At 47.1% G+C, this 19,196-nt stretch overlaps 1 protein-coding gene across 3 annotated transcripts; it reads right to left on the reverse strand.

The window, feature by feature from the left end:
* Positions 1-3,475: 3,475 nt before the first annotated feature.
* On the reverse strand, positions 3,476-13,334 carry VSX1 (visual system homeobox 1). 3 transcript variants are annotated; one of them, XM_069496080.1, is made up of 5 exons: positions 12,866-13,334; positions 10,604-10,682; positions 10,012-10,135; positions 8,923-9,107; positions 3,476-3,573 (listed from the first exon to the last, which is right to left on the reverse strand). In XM_069496080.1, exons 1-5 carry the CDS (start codon positions 13,287-13,289, stop codon positions 3,543-3,545), a joined length of 843 nt encoding a protein of 280 aa, XP_069352181.1. In that variant the 5' UTR covers positions 13,290-13,334; the 3' UTR covers positions 3,476-3,542. The 3 variants fall into 3 exon arrangements, with proteins under 3 accessions (XP_069352181.1, XP_069352182.1, XP_069352180.1); XM_069496079.1 differs by lacking the exon at positions 3,476-3,573 and adding an exon at positions 6,690-7,794 and having other exon boundaries at positions 8,930-9,107; XM_069496081.1 differs by lacking the exon at positions 8,923-9,107 and having other exon boundaries at positions 10,003-10,135.
* Positions 13,335-19,196: the final 5,862 nt, after the last annotated feature.

A 19,196-nucleotide genomic window follows, 5' to 3' on the forward strand; every position in this document is an offset into this window, starting at 1 on the left:
CATCCCACACTCAACTGCATCCCTAGTTCTTTTGCTCAGGAGTGAATGAAACTTTAGTCATTGCCCAAAATTGTGTGTTAAAGAGGGAAATAGAAAAGAGGTAGTGTGACTGGTCAAAGGATACAAAATTTCAATTCCACGTGAGGAACGAGTTCAAGAGATGTATTGTATAACATGATGATAACATGTATGCTTGAAAATCTCTGAGAGTAGACTTTAAGTGTTCACATCAAAAAAAAAAATTGTAAGTATGTGAAGTAATGCTATGTTAATTAGCTCGATTAAGCCATTCCACAATGTACACATATTTCAAAACATCATGTTGTACACCTGCGGTCCCCAATCCCCAGCTGTGGACCAGGACCATGACTGGGACCCACAGCAGGAGGTATTACAGGTATTTATCTGTATTTACAGCCACTCCCCATACCTGAATCACCACCTGAGCTCCGCCTCCCCTGCTCCCCCAGTCCGTGGAAAAATTGTCTTTCATGAAACCGGTCCCTGGTGCCAAAAAGGTTGGAGACCGCCGATGTAGGTGATCTTCAGGGGAAAGGAGTGAAAGAGAAGTCCTAAAATGTCATTATGAGACGGCAAATTCTGCAGCGGTGGAAGGGGTGCATAACAGGAAAATTATGTGAACAAAGACATTTCAAAGCCAGGGTTGAGATCAACGGTCAAAGAAAAGACAAACCCTTTGATTTAAAGGACGAGGGTAGAAAAACACATTTCTCTACATACAAATGTGGATTTAGATGGATACTAAGCTCCGAGCGGAGGCAGATCAACCACGTTTGCCAACAGGTGGCGCCAGTGCGCTATTTGTGGTGGAACCGGGAGATGAGGCCGCCGCCCTTGGGTGGACTTATAAGAAGAGCTGGGGTGAGAAAGTCCGGAAAAGTCAGAACAACGCATGGTATGGACAGTTCCCTTTCAACAGGTATCTTGTGCAGAAGTAATTCGGAATGATAGACAAGGATAAGAAGAGGTGTTTCTGTAGGAGCAGGTCTCTGCATCTGTTACTTGGACATAGTTATCACGAATATGGTTTTATTCTCAGCTAGGTAACAGATATGGGAAAGGACATAATAAACTTAGGAGACCAACATTTTTAGTCCTAAGGTTGTTGAACCCTTTGCATATCAAGGAGCACTACAAGTGGGAAGTCTGGTGACAGTGGTCGTCCATGCCAGCAAAGGGAAACTGGCACACTTACTTAGGCAGAACAAAGCAACAGAAGTTCTCCAGAGCAGCAAACTTCAGCAGCATCAGAGGGTTTAGCTGAAGGTGATCGTGCACCACGCGGGTGTGTGACGGAGCCTCTGTGCTCTCTGATAAAATCCCGTGAATACCTGCCTCAGTGAGCAGAGCTTTACATCGGAAACTAGGGGAAATATTTCACTACTCTTGTTGAGACAGGGCTTCCCCAGAGCTTCAGGGAAACACTGCAGCCATGGCAAAGCCCTTGGTCCCATTCCCAGGATTCTGAAAAGGCTTGCAACCTCTATGCATTCCTCCTACTCAGCTTCCAAAAGGAGGCTCCAAGAATCTCAAAAGCATCGTCAGAATCAATGGCCCAGAGTTGATTAGCAGTCCTCCCACACCCAGCATGAGCTCGGCAATATGGAAATACAGGGCAGAAAGGCTAAGTCTCTAGGCCTTCAAAGCACTTAAAATTTGGATTCCCAGGACACCAACTGAAAAAGTTTGCAAATGCCTAAGTAGAGGGACTGATTTACTGTCCTAGACATAAATGATTCCTTCCTTTCTGTCGTACATAGCCTTTCCAGCCTCCTTGTCCTACTTCAAGGATTTGAAAATCAACTGGCATGCCTGCTTACCTCCAAAATATGCACCTTCCAACAATAAGTTCTCCTGATTTAAAAAAATTGTATCAAATAATTATATACCCCCATTAAAAACTCAAGTAATGCAGAAGGATATATAGCAAATGATCGAGCCCCTGCCTTCCTGACTCCCGCCCTCTCCTTCTAATCAGTCTTTTCAATCCTTTCAGCCCCTCATTTCACCAGTGTTCCCTCCAAAAATGTGTAACCTAAATCCAACCATGAAGCAGCATTAGATAGACCAAAAATGAGGGGACATTCTATGAAATAATTGGTCTGTGCTCTTCAAAAATGTCTATGTCATGAAAGGCAAAGAAAGGCTGAGGAATGTTCCAGATTAAAAGGACATGGCAATTAAGAGCAATATGAGGCTGTGCGCAGTGGCTCATGCCTGTAATCCTAGCACTCTGGGAGGCCGAGGCGGGCGGATCGTTTGAGCTCAGGAGTTCGAGACCACCCTGAGCAAGAGTGAGACCCCTGTCTCTACTAAAAATAGAAAGAAATTATATGGACAGCTAAAAATATATACAGAAAAAATTAGCCGGGCATGGTGGCGCATGCCTGTAGTCCCAGCTACTCGGGAGGCTGAGGCAGGAGGATTGCTTGAGCCCGGGAGTTTGAGGTTGCTGTGAGCTAGGCTGACGCCACGGCACTCTAGCCCGGGCAACAGAGTGAGACTCTGTCTCAAAAAAAAAAGAGCAATATGATTCTAGACTGGATCCTGTGTAGAAAAAAGAAAATTGCTATTAAAGGATATTATTCAATCAATTGGAAAACTTGGAATGTGGATGGTGGATTAGATAAAAGTCAGATTCAGATTGAGAATGTCGCAGTCCATACTTATTACATTAGGTAAAAGTGTTATATTCAGATTAGAATACTGTATTGAATTCAGTATTGATATTGTATTTGACACTGTATTGTAGTAGATAAAATTGTTGTATTTAGATTTAGAAATCTGTTTAGGTTTAGAATATTGTGCATTCAGATTTAACTTAAAGTATTGTACTTAGGTTTTCTGAAGCTGATAATTATGTAGGTTGTGTAAGAGCATTTCCTTATTCTTAGGGCATACACACAGTATTAAGAGATAAAGGGGCAGATTATGTATACAACTTACTCTCAAATGATTCAGGAAAAATGTACATATATATAAATGAAAAGAGAGAGAGGAAGAGAGAGTGGGGGAGGGAAAGAGAGAGAGAGGCTGTGGCTTGGTGAGCCTCGCTGAAACAGACTGACATAATTTAAGCAAAATAAAATGATTATTTTAAGCAACAGTTTTGGGGTAACTGAAGCATCTTCTAAACCAAAACTTCTAAAAGCTTTATAGTTTTGCCTTTCACACTTATGTCTTAATCCACCTGGAAGTTTTTTCCTGTAAGGTGTGAGACAGAGGTCCAATTTCATTTTTTTTCCATATGGATAAGTAATTGTTCAATAACTTATCAAAAAGTCAACCCTTCCCTCAGTGGTCAGCTGTGACACCTCTGTGTCCATATGAGTGTGTGATGCCTGCTCCTTATTCCGATGCCTCTATCTGTCTCTCCCAAGCCAGTGCTACACAGCCTAAACTAGTACAGCTTTATCAAAGTATTGATCTGTGACAGACTAAGTCCACCTTGCTCTTCTTTAGGAGTGTTTTAATGCATCGTGCCTGAGTTTCTTACACATTCGACAGTCAGCTTAGCAAGTTCACTTAATTTCTCTGCGGCCCAATTCCTCACTCACCATGAGAATTGAAAGAGATAATAAATACAAATATGATTTATAGACCACAGAGAACAGCCTGAGTTTTAGTTTATTGTACTTATATTGCTAAATCTAAGGAAAAAGTATCCATTGCTATATCTTGTTCTGTTGTTTCTGAAAATACCTCCTTAATTCATAAATGTTTCTCATGCCCTGATTGCTGCCTCCTGTTGCTAAAGGGCAGCTGGGACTGTTACACGGGTTCCTATTAGGAATCTTTCCAAATTGGCCTTACGAAACTTGTGATTTTTTTAAAAATCTCCTTTTGGACTTTTACAGCCACATCTCAGCTGGCAGACAATTCTGAAAACTGGAAATGGTTCAGTCCTGCTGTCAGTCTGTGGCCAGATTCCAGTTTGACCTGCTGGACGATTTGCATAAGGGTTTAAGAGGACCATGTGTAAAATCCCGCTAGCCTCGCCATCTTCAAACCTGTCAGAACCAGGCAAGAGACATGGGCAAAGTATGGACTCTTGATCATGAAAACTTTTCCCACTGTATTCTTAAGAGCGTTTTTGTCCTGTGTGATGAACTTGACCCTAAATTGAGAAAGCTGTATTAATACTTTAAGTATTAATATTAGAAGTTATTATTTTATTTTTACATATTAATTTTACAAAACCCGAAAATATGGTAATAAATTAAAAGTATCCATTTATCCATGATCCAAAGATAAATGCTTTGAATATTTTAAAGGATTTTCATCTATTTTCTAGTCTTTTTGCACATTTCTTTCTTCTTTTTTAATATAACATACCCTGATTTAGATTCCGCGTGCGGCAGACCTGTTGGTTGGCTGATCAAGTCATATTCCTTTCTTCTTTGCTAGAAGGAACTTAAATATATTTAGTGATTGAGCAACAAGAGCTTGGGGGAGGCCAGGCCACAACCCAGCCCTAGGGGTGAATTTTGATTGGACTAAACAAGGAATTTGGCCCAGTTGGCTGGTGATTGGTTCAGGCCTGGGCATGACGTGCAGTTCTCACCAATGAGGAGTGAGATGAGGCCTGCTTGGGGATGGGGGGTTCCTCAGTGATGAAGTGGGAATGATAAGTGTTCTCAGCTGTGATGTCTGAACCTTTAGGAGCATCCAGTGACCTTGCAGGGACAAGGTTGAGGGGAAAAGTCTATGGATGGCAGACAGAAGGACAGAAACTACCTGGGTTCCCAGTGATGTGCCTGAGCTGCTTTGAAAGTCCCCATCTCCAGATTCAAGTTATACAAGACAGCCAATGGTCCTCCTGTACTGGACTGTCTAGTTGAGCTCCTGGTTCTTACACAGCCAAGAAGAGATCAACCTGCCCAACACACCTGGCCCTGCTCTCAAGGTGGCATTTTGCTGTATAATAATAATAGCTAATGTTTATTTTCCCTTTCTCTGTTGCACCAGAAACTGAGCCAAGTACATTAAACATGTCATCTCATTTAATCATCAGAAAAATGAGTATTCTATTATTATTCCCCTTTTTACAGTTGAAAAACTGAAAGATTAGAGAGGTTGTGTAACTCACCCAAGGTCCCATAGCTAGAAGGGGACAGTGCTGCCTTAAATACTGTGCTCCTATATTACATATGTACCTTAACACATACGTGTGTATATATAAATTGTAAAATATTAAGATGTTGCTTTAAAATAAGTTCTCTTATTTTTTTTTTTTTTTTTTTTTTTTTTTTGAGACAGAGTCTCACTCTGTTGCCCAGTCTAGAGTGAGTGCCGTGGCGTCAGCCTAGCTCACAGCAACCTCAAACTCCTGAGCTCAAGCGATCCTACTGCCTCAGCCTCCCGAGTAGCTGGGACTACAGGCATGCACCACCATGCCCGGCTAATTTTTTCTATATATATTTTTAGCTGTCCATATAATTTCTTTCTATTTTTAGTAGAGATGGGGTTTCGCTCTTGCTCAGGCTGGTCTCGAACTCCTGAGCTCAAACGATCCGCCCACCTCGGCCTCCCAGAGTGCTAGGATTACAGGCGTGAGCCACCGCGCCCGGCCATAAGTTCTCTTATATTAAGAAAGCATCCATCTAGTCTTACGTTAGTGGTTCCAGCCCCTTTTTCTTGTACAACTTCCTGTTTCCTACTTTTTCTTTATAAAATTGCATAGAGATTTGTCCACTACTTGTCCATCTTTTTTATGCAGGACCAGTTGTTAAGAGTATTTATTTCATTTTCATTCTTCTTTACATATTTACTTATTTCTAATTTTATCCGTTTTTCCCTTTTATTTAGAGACTTTTTACTCAGCAACATTTTGTGAACATCTTTCTACATAAATAAATATGCCTTGTTATAACTGTTAGTGGCTGCATAATATCTTAGGAGTGTAATGTGTTAGTATATAAGTTGCACAGCACACTGGCTCCCTCTCCCAAACTCAGTCCTGGATAAACTAAGGAAGAGGAAGGGAAGCAAGAATCTGAGGAAGGAACATGAAAAAATATGTGACAACCCTCTGGGAGGCAGAGCCAGCGTGGCCGCAGAGGTCAGAGCCAGGGCTGCTGTTGCTAGACAGGAAAGGTAGGAGGAGAACTTCTAGAGTGCATCACCCCAACTGCTCATTCGAGGTTCAGTCTCAAGCTTCGGCTGTGATCTCTAGTAGCCAGAACGAATAAAAGAAGATAGAGCTCATCGTGTTCTGTTTCTACAGGAAGGAACTGGTCATATTTAATTTTCACATTACTATGGAACTAACATTGGATGAGAAAAACAGGCCAAGAGGAGAGAGCCTCTGGTTTCTCATTTGCAGAGACGGCAGCGCCAAGCCCAGCCTGACAGCACTGTGCTGGTTTTCAGAGAAAGGCCCTCAGAAGTAGCACTTCCACGCTTTCCTTCCACTGCTCTGCCTTCTTCAGGAAGCTCCGAGTTTTCTCCTCAACTAGATCTCTGGACCCTGAACTCCAAACGGTGAATCAGACACAGGCGCTGCCCCAGAGGGATTGGCAAAGCAACACACGGTAAGTGCTGCAGCCTGAAGAATGAAAGGTCTTAGAAGCTCCAAGATTGAAAATGGATAAGAGGGGAGAGGCCGGAGGGGATCAACGATGGTGGAGATGTGCATGTGTGTAATAGAAGGATTGCCTAGAACAGCCAACACACCACAAAATATTTATTTTTAAATAATATAATAAAAATAAATGGCAAAGGAAATACAGGAAAGGAAACATTCACAAAATCCAAGTCACTAAAGTGCTTTCAAACATAAATTTTAAAAGACCAAGCAGCCTGGTCTGACTTTAAAACACTGTTTCCAGATATCCAACAATTGTTTTGACAGGATTCCAAGCTATTTCAGAAGGGAAGGGAGGCATATGGCTTTCTTTGTTGTTTGTTTATGAATTCCAATATGCATAGCCCATTAAATGACACTCAAGGAAACACAAAATTATTGCCTAACAAGAAAATTGAAATGTCCAAGGCCAATCAAGTTTAAGGTGAAGATACTATAATTCATTCATCTGTCCAAATGGAGTCTTCACTATAAAGACATCTGATTCTCCTGGAGGTTAAATAATTTTTTATTTTCTAATTCAGAGTAGGGACATCAGATCTAACCTATTACTCTACACAGTGTACTGAATCACATCTCAAATGATGCGCAGCACTAAAAATGCTTTTTGAACTTCAGATTCTCTCTGCTCAAGTTCTACAAAACAGAATCAAAATTTTATACCAATTCAACTGGTTCAAGTGCCTTTAAGGAATGGTTTCCATTCTAGAACAAAATGGAATTTTCCCTAAGTCACCCATTAGTCCTCTTAAAGCAAGTGGCATTGCATTTTATCCTGACGTTGTAAGAAGAAAATAGAACTGAGAGTATTTGTCTTGGACCATTTTTGACATTTGAAAAATGCTGGTGAGAAATATGCACATTTTCAGCCTTTGATAGTGGGACCTGTGGGTTTCATAAGGCTCCCACCTTCCCGGGCTGGATGCCCTCCAGCCGTGAGGAGGAGCTGGAGGAGTCTTGGGCACCCGCCTCCTGGTGTGCTTTCTTGATCTCCTGCCGGGCAGAGCTGGAGAGATCAATCGCCACGTCTTCCATGCCATTCTCAGGGCTTGCATTGTCTGAGCCTCTCTGGGATCCTGCCTGACTCTGGCTAGAACCTTCTTTGAGGTGGTCAGAGCCCCAGAGTCCTGCCAACTTGTCTTCACTTCCTGGCTTCCTTATCATCCCTGTGGATTTTTTATGCATTCCTTGCAAAAAGGGAAAGGAAAAATAAAAATGGATGTCTTTAAATTCAGCAGTTAAGTAAATTTCTTCCTTATTGTTGTTTAAATCCCGTTAGAACTGTCCTTGTCACTGCCTGTCTCTGGAGCCTACAGGAGAGGCAGGTAGATAACTCCCACCTGTAGGAGTTGAAAGCTGGTGTCTGCCAGCCGGTCACATCCAGCAAAAGTGCTTTGTTGGGATGACACAGTGACTCGGCTTCGGGCCCACTTTCTCCTACAGCCTCTGTCCTGCAGATGCCAGTAAACACACCTCCCCACCTGCTTGTGCAATTTCAGACGGGTAGGCTTGGTTCCCTGCCCAGAATTCTCTCTAGCTTCTTCAGACCTTGAGGGCAAAGTCAAGACTGGACTTACAATTGGAGTCTCCAGTGCTCAGCATAGGGGTTGGTAGGCGTTCAAAAACTGTTTGCTGAACAAAGAAACTTCTTCCTTCCAAACCTAAAATACCACCACTGGCTTCCTAACTAATCCCCACCACGCCCTGAGGTGCTTATGTGTGACTCATCCCTCCAATCTGTGATCCCTGCCTGCGGATTTCTGGCAACAGAAAAAGGCCAATAGGGTGGAACCTCCTGAGCACACCCAGCCCCAAGGTTTGGACGTCACCAGCAGCGACTATGTAAGCACCAAAAATCTAAGGGACAGAAAACCTACATGGCAGGTTGTTAATGGCAGAGCCAGGTCCAGGGACCCGATCAGCTGGCTGTAATGTAAGGGGTAAACAGACTCTAGGTTTAACTGTCCTGGCCTGCCCTATTTCGTATTATCATGTGCCCTACATTGTATGGTTTCTAAAAGTTCTAATAGCATTCAACACGTGGGAAACATAGTCCACATAATGAAAGTATGTCATTTCACTCTTCAATCCCAAATACATGTTTACCATGTAAACAGCCCCCTGGAACCTTCCCACACAATGTGTACACAGTGCCAAAATAAGGGAATTGTCCAGAAATTCCAAGCCTTGTAATTAATTAAAAATCAGATGCAAGATTCTGGACCTGAAGCTGAGTAAATTCACATTACTTTGCTTCGCAAATGGCGGCCCTCCTGGGGACCCCCCAACACCCCGGCCCGCCGCCCCTGCGGGGCCCCTTACCCAGCAGCCAGGGCGCGCAGGCGCCGCGCAGGCCACCGTAGGAGTTGAGCACGGAGTCGGGCAGCGGGATGCAGTGGCGCACCATGGCCCCGTACAGCCCGTACTCGGCCATCAAGCTGCTGCCGCCCCAGCGCTTCTCCCGCTTGCGCCACTTGGCCCTGCGGTTTTGAAACCAGACCTGGTTTGAGGCAGGAGGGGAAGCAGAGGGGCACACAGGGAGAGACACCGTGAAGAGGGGCTTCGAGGCGGAGGCGGCGTCGCGGAACGCGGAGTCCTCTCAGAAGGGCCAAGTGGCCTCCCAGCTGGAGGGGGAGCGCCGGGGACCTCGGAGCTCACAGGGACTCGGGTGGGGTACTGCCTGACCATGTCCGCTGAAGTTTCCACAGAGTCAGGAATGAAAAACCAAAATCAAAGTGCCTTTCCCACATTGTGTAAGGAGATCAACTACAGTGTCGCCTCACTTTTCTCCTTGATTGGACAGAGTTCCCCTGGGCAATGTCCCCGTCTGATCATAGGCTATCGGATTGCCGGTGATATTTCTCACGATAAACATTATGTTAATAGAAGAATATTATGGAATACAGTGTAACTTAAAAATAGTGAGTAAGTGACGTATCTTCTGGCAAAAGCAAGAACAAAATTCCATGGGTGTATGTGAGCGCATCTATGGTGCACACATACATGCATATGCACATAGATATTCAGAGCCATATATATGTGATGGGCAGACAGCACAAGGTGCAGAAAGCGGAAAGGTCACCTCGGGCTGTTTATGTTGATTTCTTTGAGGGTTTGAGGTGGAGAGAAAGTTATTTCTTTCCTTGATAGATCTTTATATAGTTTCTAGGCACAGCACACATTATTGTGTAATTTTTAAGAATGATTTAATAATAAATAATAATAATAAAGCATGAGGATCACAGGAATAGCCTCTTGTGGTGCCTTCAGCTAAGGGACCCTCAGTTTTTGTGCAAAGGGGAACGTGTTGGGCTGTTGAGAAGGGGTTGGGGTTGGCTCACTGTGTGTAGGAATAACATGCTGTCTTTGATGTCTTTGAGAAGGAGAAAGGGGACCCCAGACACCTGTATCCGGTCCTCGGGGAGCTCGGTTTTCACAGCCAGCATTTCCCGGGCGTACACGTCAGGGTAGTGGGCTTCGCTGAACGCCTTCTCCAGCTCTTCCAGCTGGTGGGCAGTGAAAACTGTCCTGTGGGGAGCCCAAAACATGAATGTGGCCACGTGTCCACAGGGAGCAGCCAGGATTCCCAGCTGTAACGACCATGGTGTCTGCCTCCCCTGCAGTCCATACCGGAAAAGCCACCTCATCATAGGACACCCCACCTCTGAATGCTTAGCCTCTGGAAAGCCCAGAAGTTTGTTTCAAACAAAACAGTTCCTTAGCTCTTTCTTAATGAATTCCATCAACTCATTCTGCCAAGATCCATTTTATAGACCCACAAAATTGTGTCTTTAAAATGCAACCCAGATTGTCCTGCAGGCTCCTGGGCATTGCAGACTTATCTTTCTAGATGGCTGCTGTGTCCTTCCCACTGCCAACCAGGAGGCCACTGGCCCTGCCATAAGCCAGGACTATAAATACTCAAATGCTGGAGCCATAAATATTGGGGATGTGTCCCAAGGAAAGGCAGACAGAGGGGACAACCTGGCACTGTACCTGTGCCGCCGCTTCTTCCTCTTGCTCAGGGTGGGGGATGCCTTCAGGTCACTCCTGTCTTCAGACGGGCTGTCCTCATCTGTTAGCACAAGGAGAAGAATGGGACTTTAAAAGGGAGCATATTTTCCACTTTATTTCCTGGATTTTAATGTGAAGATTGAGGTTATGTACCTGTTGGAAATGTGAGTTACATTGTTAGCACTTGCTAGACCTGAAGCACTGTGCTTAAATTAACATTGTCCATGCATTGTCTCAATAATTCTTGATAAAATAAAAAAACTCCAAAGTAGCTGCTATTATTATTCTGTTTTTACAGATGTGGAAACTCAGGCACAGATAGATTAAGTAATTTGCCAAAGATCACACAGGTAGTACACAGTGAAGGTGGGATTCAGATCCCAGATCTTGTGAAGCTGAAGCTTCTTGGCCACTAATTGCATTTTCTATCCCCACACAGCTTCCAAATTCATTCACCCCCTCTGCCTCCAATCTTGTCATCTTAACCTGTACACCAGCATTTCTCAAAGGAAGGGCTGAGGTTTGTGACATCAGAATCCTTGTGGGAACTACACCCCTGCCCTGAGGTTCCAATTTAGAATCTCTGGAGTGGAGGTGGAGTCCAGGAAGCTTATTCTTGACAAGTGTGCCCAGATGATTCATAGATGTGCTTGAAAATTTAAGAACCACTCTACTGTGATTTATCTTTTAATATCCGTTATGTCAAAAGATCCAGATAGAAAGGAAGGTTAGTAGACAAAACAATTGTCAGATTCATTGTTAAAAAGCATAGTTGTTTCACAATATTTTAAAAATGAATGAAGGCAAAAATAACTACTAAATAATAATAGTTTTACTTCTACATCAATTAGCTCATTAGAAAACCATGTGCTTGAATCACAACATTTTATATTGTGCTGTCCAATCTGGTAGCCATTAGACACATAGATTATTGAGCAAGTGTGGCCAGTCAGATTAAGACCTGCTGTCAATATAAAATACTCAGTGGATTTATAAGACTTAGTGTCCCTAAAATATAAAATATTTTTATATTACGTATATGTGAAATTATAATATTTGCGTGTATTGGATTAAAATATAGCATTTAGATTAATTTCTCTTGTTTCTTTTTCCTTTTAATGAAATTGTGAGAAATTTCCATCAAGCACACAATCACATGATATTTCCACTGGACAGCTCTGCTCTAGACTGTCCAGAAATGCCCACACAGCATAGGACTTAGCTGCATTTTGGCTTTGATTTTATCAGTGTTCATAGAAGAAAGAACCCATCCAGTGAAGGTGGTTTTTAAATTTTTAGTGAAACAACAAACATTGAGTTTCTTTTTGTCTTACATAGAGGCTCATGAAATAAAGTCCTTTTAAAGCTGAGTGAACGCTCACCTGCCTGCGGATCTAACATGCTTCCTTCTATTATCAGAAAACCCACTGTACTCTTTTTGCTTTGGCTGCCTGGATGCTCAGCTCTAGTTCCTACCACTAGTAGAAATAGTTTCACTAGTCTACGTTTTCTTGTATAATTCTTCCTTTTCTTCCCCCACACTCCAAACCTCTCAATTTATTGACCCTTGTTTTCTGCAGAATTTCATTGCTCCCTTCTCTTTCCCCACAACCGGCCTGGACTTCTTTGAGCAAACAGATGGGCTCAGAACAAAACGCTGAACGTAACTACAGTGGAATAGGCGGGATTGCTTCCTTTCTCACGTGCGGGAGCTGGGAGGACGGTGACCCGAGACTCCCTTTTCAGCACCCGGACAGGCGGACAGTTCCTGGGCTTGGGGCCCAGTGGTCTTCACGACCCATCAATCATTGGATCAGTTCAGCAAGCGTTTCCACCCGGTACCAGGTTCTGCGCTGCTGGTGAACAAGACAGGCCCCAGCCTTCCCGATCCACGCCGCTCCCAGAGGCCGAGACTCGCTCCGGGCGCCCTCCGGAGACAGCTGCTGGGGCGCCGAGACCCCCAGGGTCTCATCACAAGGTTCCATCCGGAACCGGTGGTGGCGGTCCCCGCAGTGCTTCGGGAACCAGATCCCGGCGGAGAGGCAGGGACCGGGATCCAGCAAGGGGCAGGCGGCTCGGCTCCGCGAATACGCCTCTCCCGATGGGCCCTCGCTCTGGGCTCCCAACTTCGCTTAGATCTGGGATGCTGGGGGTGGGGGTGCAGTGGGGCGATGGTGTGTTACCCTCGCGCGGCTCGAAGCCGCGGGGATCAGGGGCGGGAACGGCAAGCGCGGGCCTGATTACCGGACGTCGAGACGCTCTCGCTGCGCTTCTGGCGGCCGAGCGCGGGCGGCGGGCGGCTGGGAGCCTGCGAGGCAGCGGGCTCAGGGCCCCCGGGCGGCAGGAACGGCACGTCGGCTAGGAGCAGGCAGGGCGCCCGAGCCGCAGCGGGCGGCTGCGCGCCGAAGCCACAGAGGAGGCTGAGCCCCAGCGGGAGGGCCCCGCGCGCCGCGCTGGAGCCGCTGAGCCCAGGGCCCGAGCACAGCGCGGCCGCTGGGCCCTCGCAGCCAGATCCCGGCCCGGGGCCAGCGGGCGCCGGCAGCTCGGCCTCCAAGCCCAGCAGGTCCGTGATGGCGAAGCCCCGGGGACGCGAGCCCGTGGGGGAGCCGCCAGGCACCAGGGCCCTGCTCCTGGCGCGCCCGTCGGAAAGCGCGTCCCGGCCGGTCATGGTTTCTCAGGCGGCGAGGCGCAACCCTCCCTGGATCACGTTTGCGGAGGGGGCCCAGCTCAGAGGAAGCTTTATACCACTGGGCTGCCAGTCGGGCGAGGAAGGTCCGGAGGGCTCCAATCAGCGGGGGGCGGGCACGTCACCGTTCCGGAACCCGCGAAATATGGACGCCACCAGGTCCCCTCCCCTCGGTCGCCGCCTTCCCAGCTGCAGTCCCCTCAATCACTTCCTTCTTTCTTCTCTCCAGCCCACCCCATCCCCGGTCCTGGGGGTGGAGGGGACCAAAGGAGGGAGGCTATCTGCCTGTCCTCTAAAAGCCGCAAATTCCACATCCTGGAGTGGTCTTCTCCTTCCTTCCAGACTCGCCGGTGGAGGCCCCACTCTCAGCCGCCCTGAAGCCTCCCTGATGCGATCCAACCGCCCATTAAGACCTAGGGCTCCATTCCCAGCCACAGCCCCCCCCCCACCACTGCCAATAGCACCCCACCCCACCCCAGCCCTCCACCTCCACCGCTGGTGCCAAGAAAGCCTTCCTCTAAGAAGGCCTTGCCCAAAAGGAGCGAAAAACGAAAAACGTTTACTTAATCCATGGCCACTCTACCCCCAGCCAAATCCACCCTCTCTCCCAGTACTCTGAGATATAGTGGGGTCACAACTTCTGAGAGCCGGGAAAGGGATAAGAAGTAGAAGCAGGAGTGGACTGGGCTGGGCTAACAGGATAGGGCAGGGTACCAGAGTGGATAAAAATACAGTAAGCCAAGTGAAATTGGGATTGCAAATAAACAATGAGGAGAGGGGGTTTGGGTTTGGGTTTTTCAGTATGAGTGTGTACCAGTATTTCAACCAGCAACCCTAAATTGGTGGCGGGGAGGGAGAGTAAGTTGGAATAAAATAGGATCTCTGGTTGGGGGAATGCACCCCACTTCATGGGTTCTAATAAATAATTGTCCAATTTTATACTTATTCAAAGAAGGTCCATTTTTCCTGTGAAACTCCTATATTTGCTAAAGTCAGCGCCAAAGTACGTGGGTAAGCCACTCCTGACTCATGCTTTGAGCCCACCCAACCCTCTTCGCTCGGAGCCCTGAACCTACCCTTCCAGATCACAGAACCCCGGAAACAGAACCTCCTCAGTCCCACTCCCCGAGGGCCCCACCGCAGTCCGAGGTCACCCAGCGAGGGAGGGGCAACTCCCAGAGCCCTGCCGGGCAGCGGCCACTGCTTGTGCCTGAGCACCAGCCCTGCAGAGTGTGTCTCCCGCTAGCTGCGCCTTCGAGTGGGGCCTTGGCTAAACGGGTAGATTAAACGAGGGGCTTCCGATAAAGATAATTACAAGAGGCTGCGCATTAACTTTCCATTATTAAAGGAAGATCCAAATCTCCCCTGGCAAGCTGTTCCCGGGATTAGCAAAACAATAACTTTCCTTTGGGATAATTGTCCTTTGAATCAATCGCTCAGGGTTGGGGGTGGCTTTAGATGCCAGCGTCGTGGGGTTTTTTTGTTGTTGTTGTTGTTGTTGTTTTTTGTTTGTTTGTTTGTTTTTGGTTTTTTTGTTTGTTTGTTTGTTTTGGCTTAGCCAGGAACTTTTCCCCCGAATTTACGTCTAGTTTTGGGGAGAGGCGTCGGGAATACAGAACCCGCCCAAGTGCTCTGGCTCAACACCTGGCAGGCAGCGTGGTGTTTGTAAATCCGAATTTTGGGTCGCAGTTAAGGGAGATACCTACAATTCCACACATTTTGTAGCCCTCGACCAGGCAGGCAGGCAGGACAGTCGGTTCTAAGGTGACTCAACCTTGGTCACCAGCAAGGGAAGGGTCTAAGAGGCTCAGCAGACGCACGGGCTGTTCCTGCAGCCTGATGACGCTGCCTCACCCCGGCCAGGTCTTGGGGGTCTCTCTCCCTACCTCTTCCTGGGGAGGCAGGAGATCACCTAGAAAACAGACCCCAAGTAGCTGCCCAGGCCAGGGAAGCCTAACCTCGGCGACTCCACACGGTGACTGCGGCGCAGTAGCGAGAGCACACTGGTTTCCAACCTCTTGGGAAGCATCTTACCAAACCCATTTTGCAGATGACAGAAACTGATACTTATGAACCAGGTCTCATTGGACACGGAGAGAGAAATGAGGAGAGCAAAACACAGCCAGCAACCGAGAAAAGGAGCCCAGGTTGAGGCTCTAAGGGGACTCAGAGACCGAGAAGAGGCGCACCTCCAAGGGGGCCCTGCAGTTCCTGGACAAGCGCGTCCCTAACGCCTCCTCTGGGCCCCACTGGCAGGCAAGGCGCCGCAGGATCCCGGCAGCGAGCAAGCTGGATCCTGGGGTACCTCCTGTTTCACAACGTGGTGGCCGCGGGAGCGCAGCGCAGGAGAGCACTTTCATCGCCCCGTCTGCGGTGAGAAATGCCTCCTACCCTGCGCTGCACTAATCCGCGCCTGCACCCGCACCCCAGCTGCTGCGGGGGATCTGGGGTCCACTCGTGCTCCCTACGCTGCGAGGAAAGCCCCGCGGCGAGAGCCCGGCACCAAGGGACAGGGGCGCGACAGCGAGAGCGGGGCGAAGCCTTTGCTCAGCTTCTGTTATTTAGGAGACACGGGTAAGAGAAAGCTAGCTGGCTCCGAGCCCACTACACTCCGCCTGTCCCCATTGTGGCCGGGCAGGTGCAGAGTCTACTGTGCAGCGTTCCAGCGACACCTCTGAGCCCTGGCAGTCTGCAGAGTGGGCCTCTCCCAGCTTCCTTCCCTCACATGCAAATCTGCAGCCAGAGGTGTAGGACCCCCGCCAGAGTCCCCGCCCCCGGGCTACCCGGGGAGTCGTTTTGGAAACCCTAATCCCTTAAGGGTTCTGAATCTGCCTTCATCAGCCAGGATTATCTGGAATTTAACTAATCAGTAAAGGTTTCTCCACTCATTATCTTCCAGGGAAAGTTTCCAGCCCGTCTCTGTCGCCAACCACCAAAGTACCTTCCACTTCCCCTAGCCACGCGCTACTCCGGGCTTACCCAGCCTGGGCGCCTTCGGCTGAGACTGGACTGGCTGTGGATGGCTCCGGAGACATCCTTTTTCGGCTTTTCAGAGTGTCAAGTACTCAGATACAATGGGAGTGGGATGCGCAGGGGGGGGGGGGGGGGAATGTATCACCGTGGGAGCGTCTGTGCACACGAGCCCCAGGGCTCCCTCCTTCTGATTTCCTCCCACTTCTTCGCTGCTCTTCAGTTGCTTTTGCGCCCTGGAGACACCTCCAGATGAACTACTTATCCTGGAATATTTGGCTCAGAGTCTACCTACCTACCTTTCTTTCTCACATGGACCCCACGGTGCCATCATTGTCTCCTGAGAAGAACTCCAAACCTGTGTCCAGCCTGGGCGGTGCTCCTTAAGCCCAGGCCTCTGTATCCAATGGCCTCTGCACATCTGTCCCAGATTATCCCTTGAGGATTGAGATGCAGCCCACCAGAGCTGAATTCAACATCTTCCCCTCTAGTCTGCCCCTCCCCATTCTTTACCTCCACCCCTGGGGGCTCAGACAGAATCCTGAGTGCCGTCCTCGCTTCTCCCTCTCCCCACCAGCTCACACCCTGTGACTGAGGTGGTGATGACAGCTGCCCCTCTTGGCTTCTTACACTGGGCAGCTGTCATTATCAACACCTCATCCAAATGATCACATGTCACCTTGACCACAACTCTGAGGGTAGATAACATTATTGTCCAAATCTTCCAGATGAGGAAACAAAGGTTTAGAGTAGTCAAATAACTACATAAATTGCCCAAGGTCACCCCACTATCCAGAGGCAGAGTCAGGATTTGAACCCAAACAGTGTGAGCCTACAGCCTGACTCTGGGCCACTAGCTACCCTGTGTCCCTCTCCAAATCCTCTCAAAGGTGCCCTCCTCTCTCCCTGCCTGCTGTGGTTGAACGTGTACCCCAAAGTTCATGTGTTGGAAACTTAATGCCCAGTGCAGCATTGTCAAGAGGTGGATCCTTTAAGAGAAGATTAGGTCATGAGGGCTCTGCCCACGAGTGGATCCACACCATTATCTTAGGAGTGGGTTAGTTATCATGGAAGTGGGTTCTCAATGGAAGGGCGAGTTAGGCCCCCTTTCCTTCCCCTCTCTTGTTCACTCATCTTACCATAGTTCAGTGGTTCTCAAAGTGTGGTCCCTGGGCCAGCAGCATCAGCATCATCTGGGAACTGGCCAGAAGAGCTGAGGGAACCAGTAAATCAAGACACCAAAAAATAAGGAAAAATAAAAGAGGAAATATTATTTTAAAATGTTATATATCAAAAATATTTTAGTGATTAAACTAATAGCCACCATCAGTGGAGCACTCTCTCTGCCAGACATTGTGCTAAGTGCTTCATGGAGTACTCGTGACAACTCTAATGAGGGAGGTCCTGTTATTACCCCCATTTTTGGGTGGGGAAACTGAGGCACAGAACTGGAACTAGCCCAACGGTGCAAGGAGAGGTCAGGATCTAAACCCTGTCAGGCTTGAAGCCACAAAGTCATGATGGGGCAGTGACAGCATTTGGAGTCCTTTGCACTTGCCTGTGGTTTAGCGTTGCTACTCCTAAAGCTACAATTATCGTCCAGTCTTTTACTAGCCACAGGGCAAGCATTCTGAAGTGGTTTATGTTCTCCATCTTCTCAGGCTGAGCAGAACTTCCACGAGCTCCTCATGTTGCTCACGGAGCTCATCGTGGTTTCTGGGCTTGAGGTTCCTGCCTTTCATTTGTTCTGCGAAATGACCAGATGTTGTCTTTTTAAATATTGCTGCTCCCCCATTCCTTCCATGCCTCTTTATTGGACCCCAGTTATTCTTAGATTGGACTTTCTCATTCTACCCTTCACGTCTCTTAAACCTCTCTTTTATATTTTCCATCTTTCTAACTTTTTTTTTATCTCATGCTGCAGATCTAACTTAGTATTTTCTAATTCTTTCATAAACTATGCCAAATCTGCTTTATAAACCATCTACTGTGTTTTTAAGTTCATTGGCTATATTTTTCACTTGTGTCTGATTTAAACATACTCATTTTAGTCTACATCAATTTTAGTTATCTGAGTTTGACTCAGAGGTCAGATGCTGCCGTTTGTTGTCCCTGATGATTCCGCCAACGGTGATTTTTCATGTGCTCTGTAATAATCAAGGACTGTCTTCATGTTTCATGAGACTTTATCTCTAGTCTCTTACATAGGTTTTTATAGGCATCTGACTCTCCATTTGTGCGTACATCTTCTAGATGACAAGAAGCTGTTATCAGCAGGGGACCACTTTCTATGGTAATTTTTGGCTTGAAGTTTCCTGGACTCCAGTTGGTGTAAATTCAGACCCCATGCAGGCTGCAGTTACAGATTCTTAGTGTCTTGTTCCATTCGGGCTGCTATAACAAAATGCCTTAGTCTGGGTAATTTATAAATAATAGCAATTTATTTCTCACAGTTCTGGAGGCTGGGAAGTCCAAGATCAAGGTGACAATAGACTTTGTTTCTGGTGAAGCCTCACTCTCTGCTTAACAAATGATACGTACCTCTTGCTGCATCCTAACATGGCTGTATCCTCACATGGCAGAAGGGACAAGACAGCTCCTTTCAACTGCTTTTATTAGTGCTCCTTTTACAAGGGCACTAATCTCATTTATGAGGGCAGAACCCTCACGATAATCACTTCCCAAAAGGCCCCACGTCTTAACACTATCACATTGGGTATTAGATTCCAGCATACGAATTTCAGGGTAACACCAACATTTAAACCATAGCACTTGGGGGAGGCTGTTTCCAACCCAGAGCCAAGCCCAGGATAGACAATCCTTCTATGTCCTCCCTTCGCTCATGGTCTTTCACAGAGAGTGGGCTTTTCACTTCTAATAGAGGACTTGGTTCTAACTATCTGCAGTTGGGCAAGTAAA

This window comes from Eulemur rufifrons, chromosome 20, assembly GCF_041146395.1.
Source record: "Eulemur rufifrons isolate Redbay chromosome 20, OSU_ERuf_1, whole genome shotgun sequence".
Taxonomy (NCBI): domain Eukaryota; kingdom Metazoa; phylum Chordata; class Mammalia; order Primates; family Lemuridae; genus Eulemur; species Eulemur rufifrons.

Excerpts from the sequence above, each read along its gene's own strand:
- VSX1 (XM_069496079.1), bottom strand. The coding sequence starts at position 13,289 with ATGACCGGCCGGGACGCGCTTTCCGACGGGCGCGCCAGGAGCAGGGCC. Across the intron at positions 10,683-12,865 it reads CGAGAGCGTCTCGACGTCCG|ATGAGGACAGCCCGTCTGAA; the intron begins GTAATCAGGCCC and ends TTGTGCTAACAG. Across the intron at positions 10,136-10,603 it reads AGGAAGAAGCGGCGGCACAG|GACAGTTTTCACTGCCCACC; the intron begins GTACAGTGCCAG and ends GGCTCCCCACAG.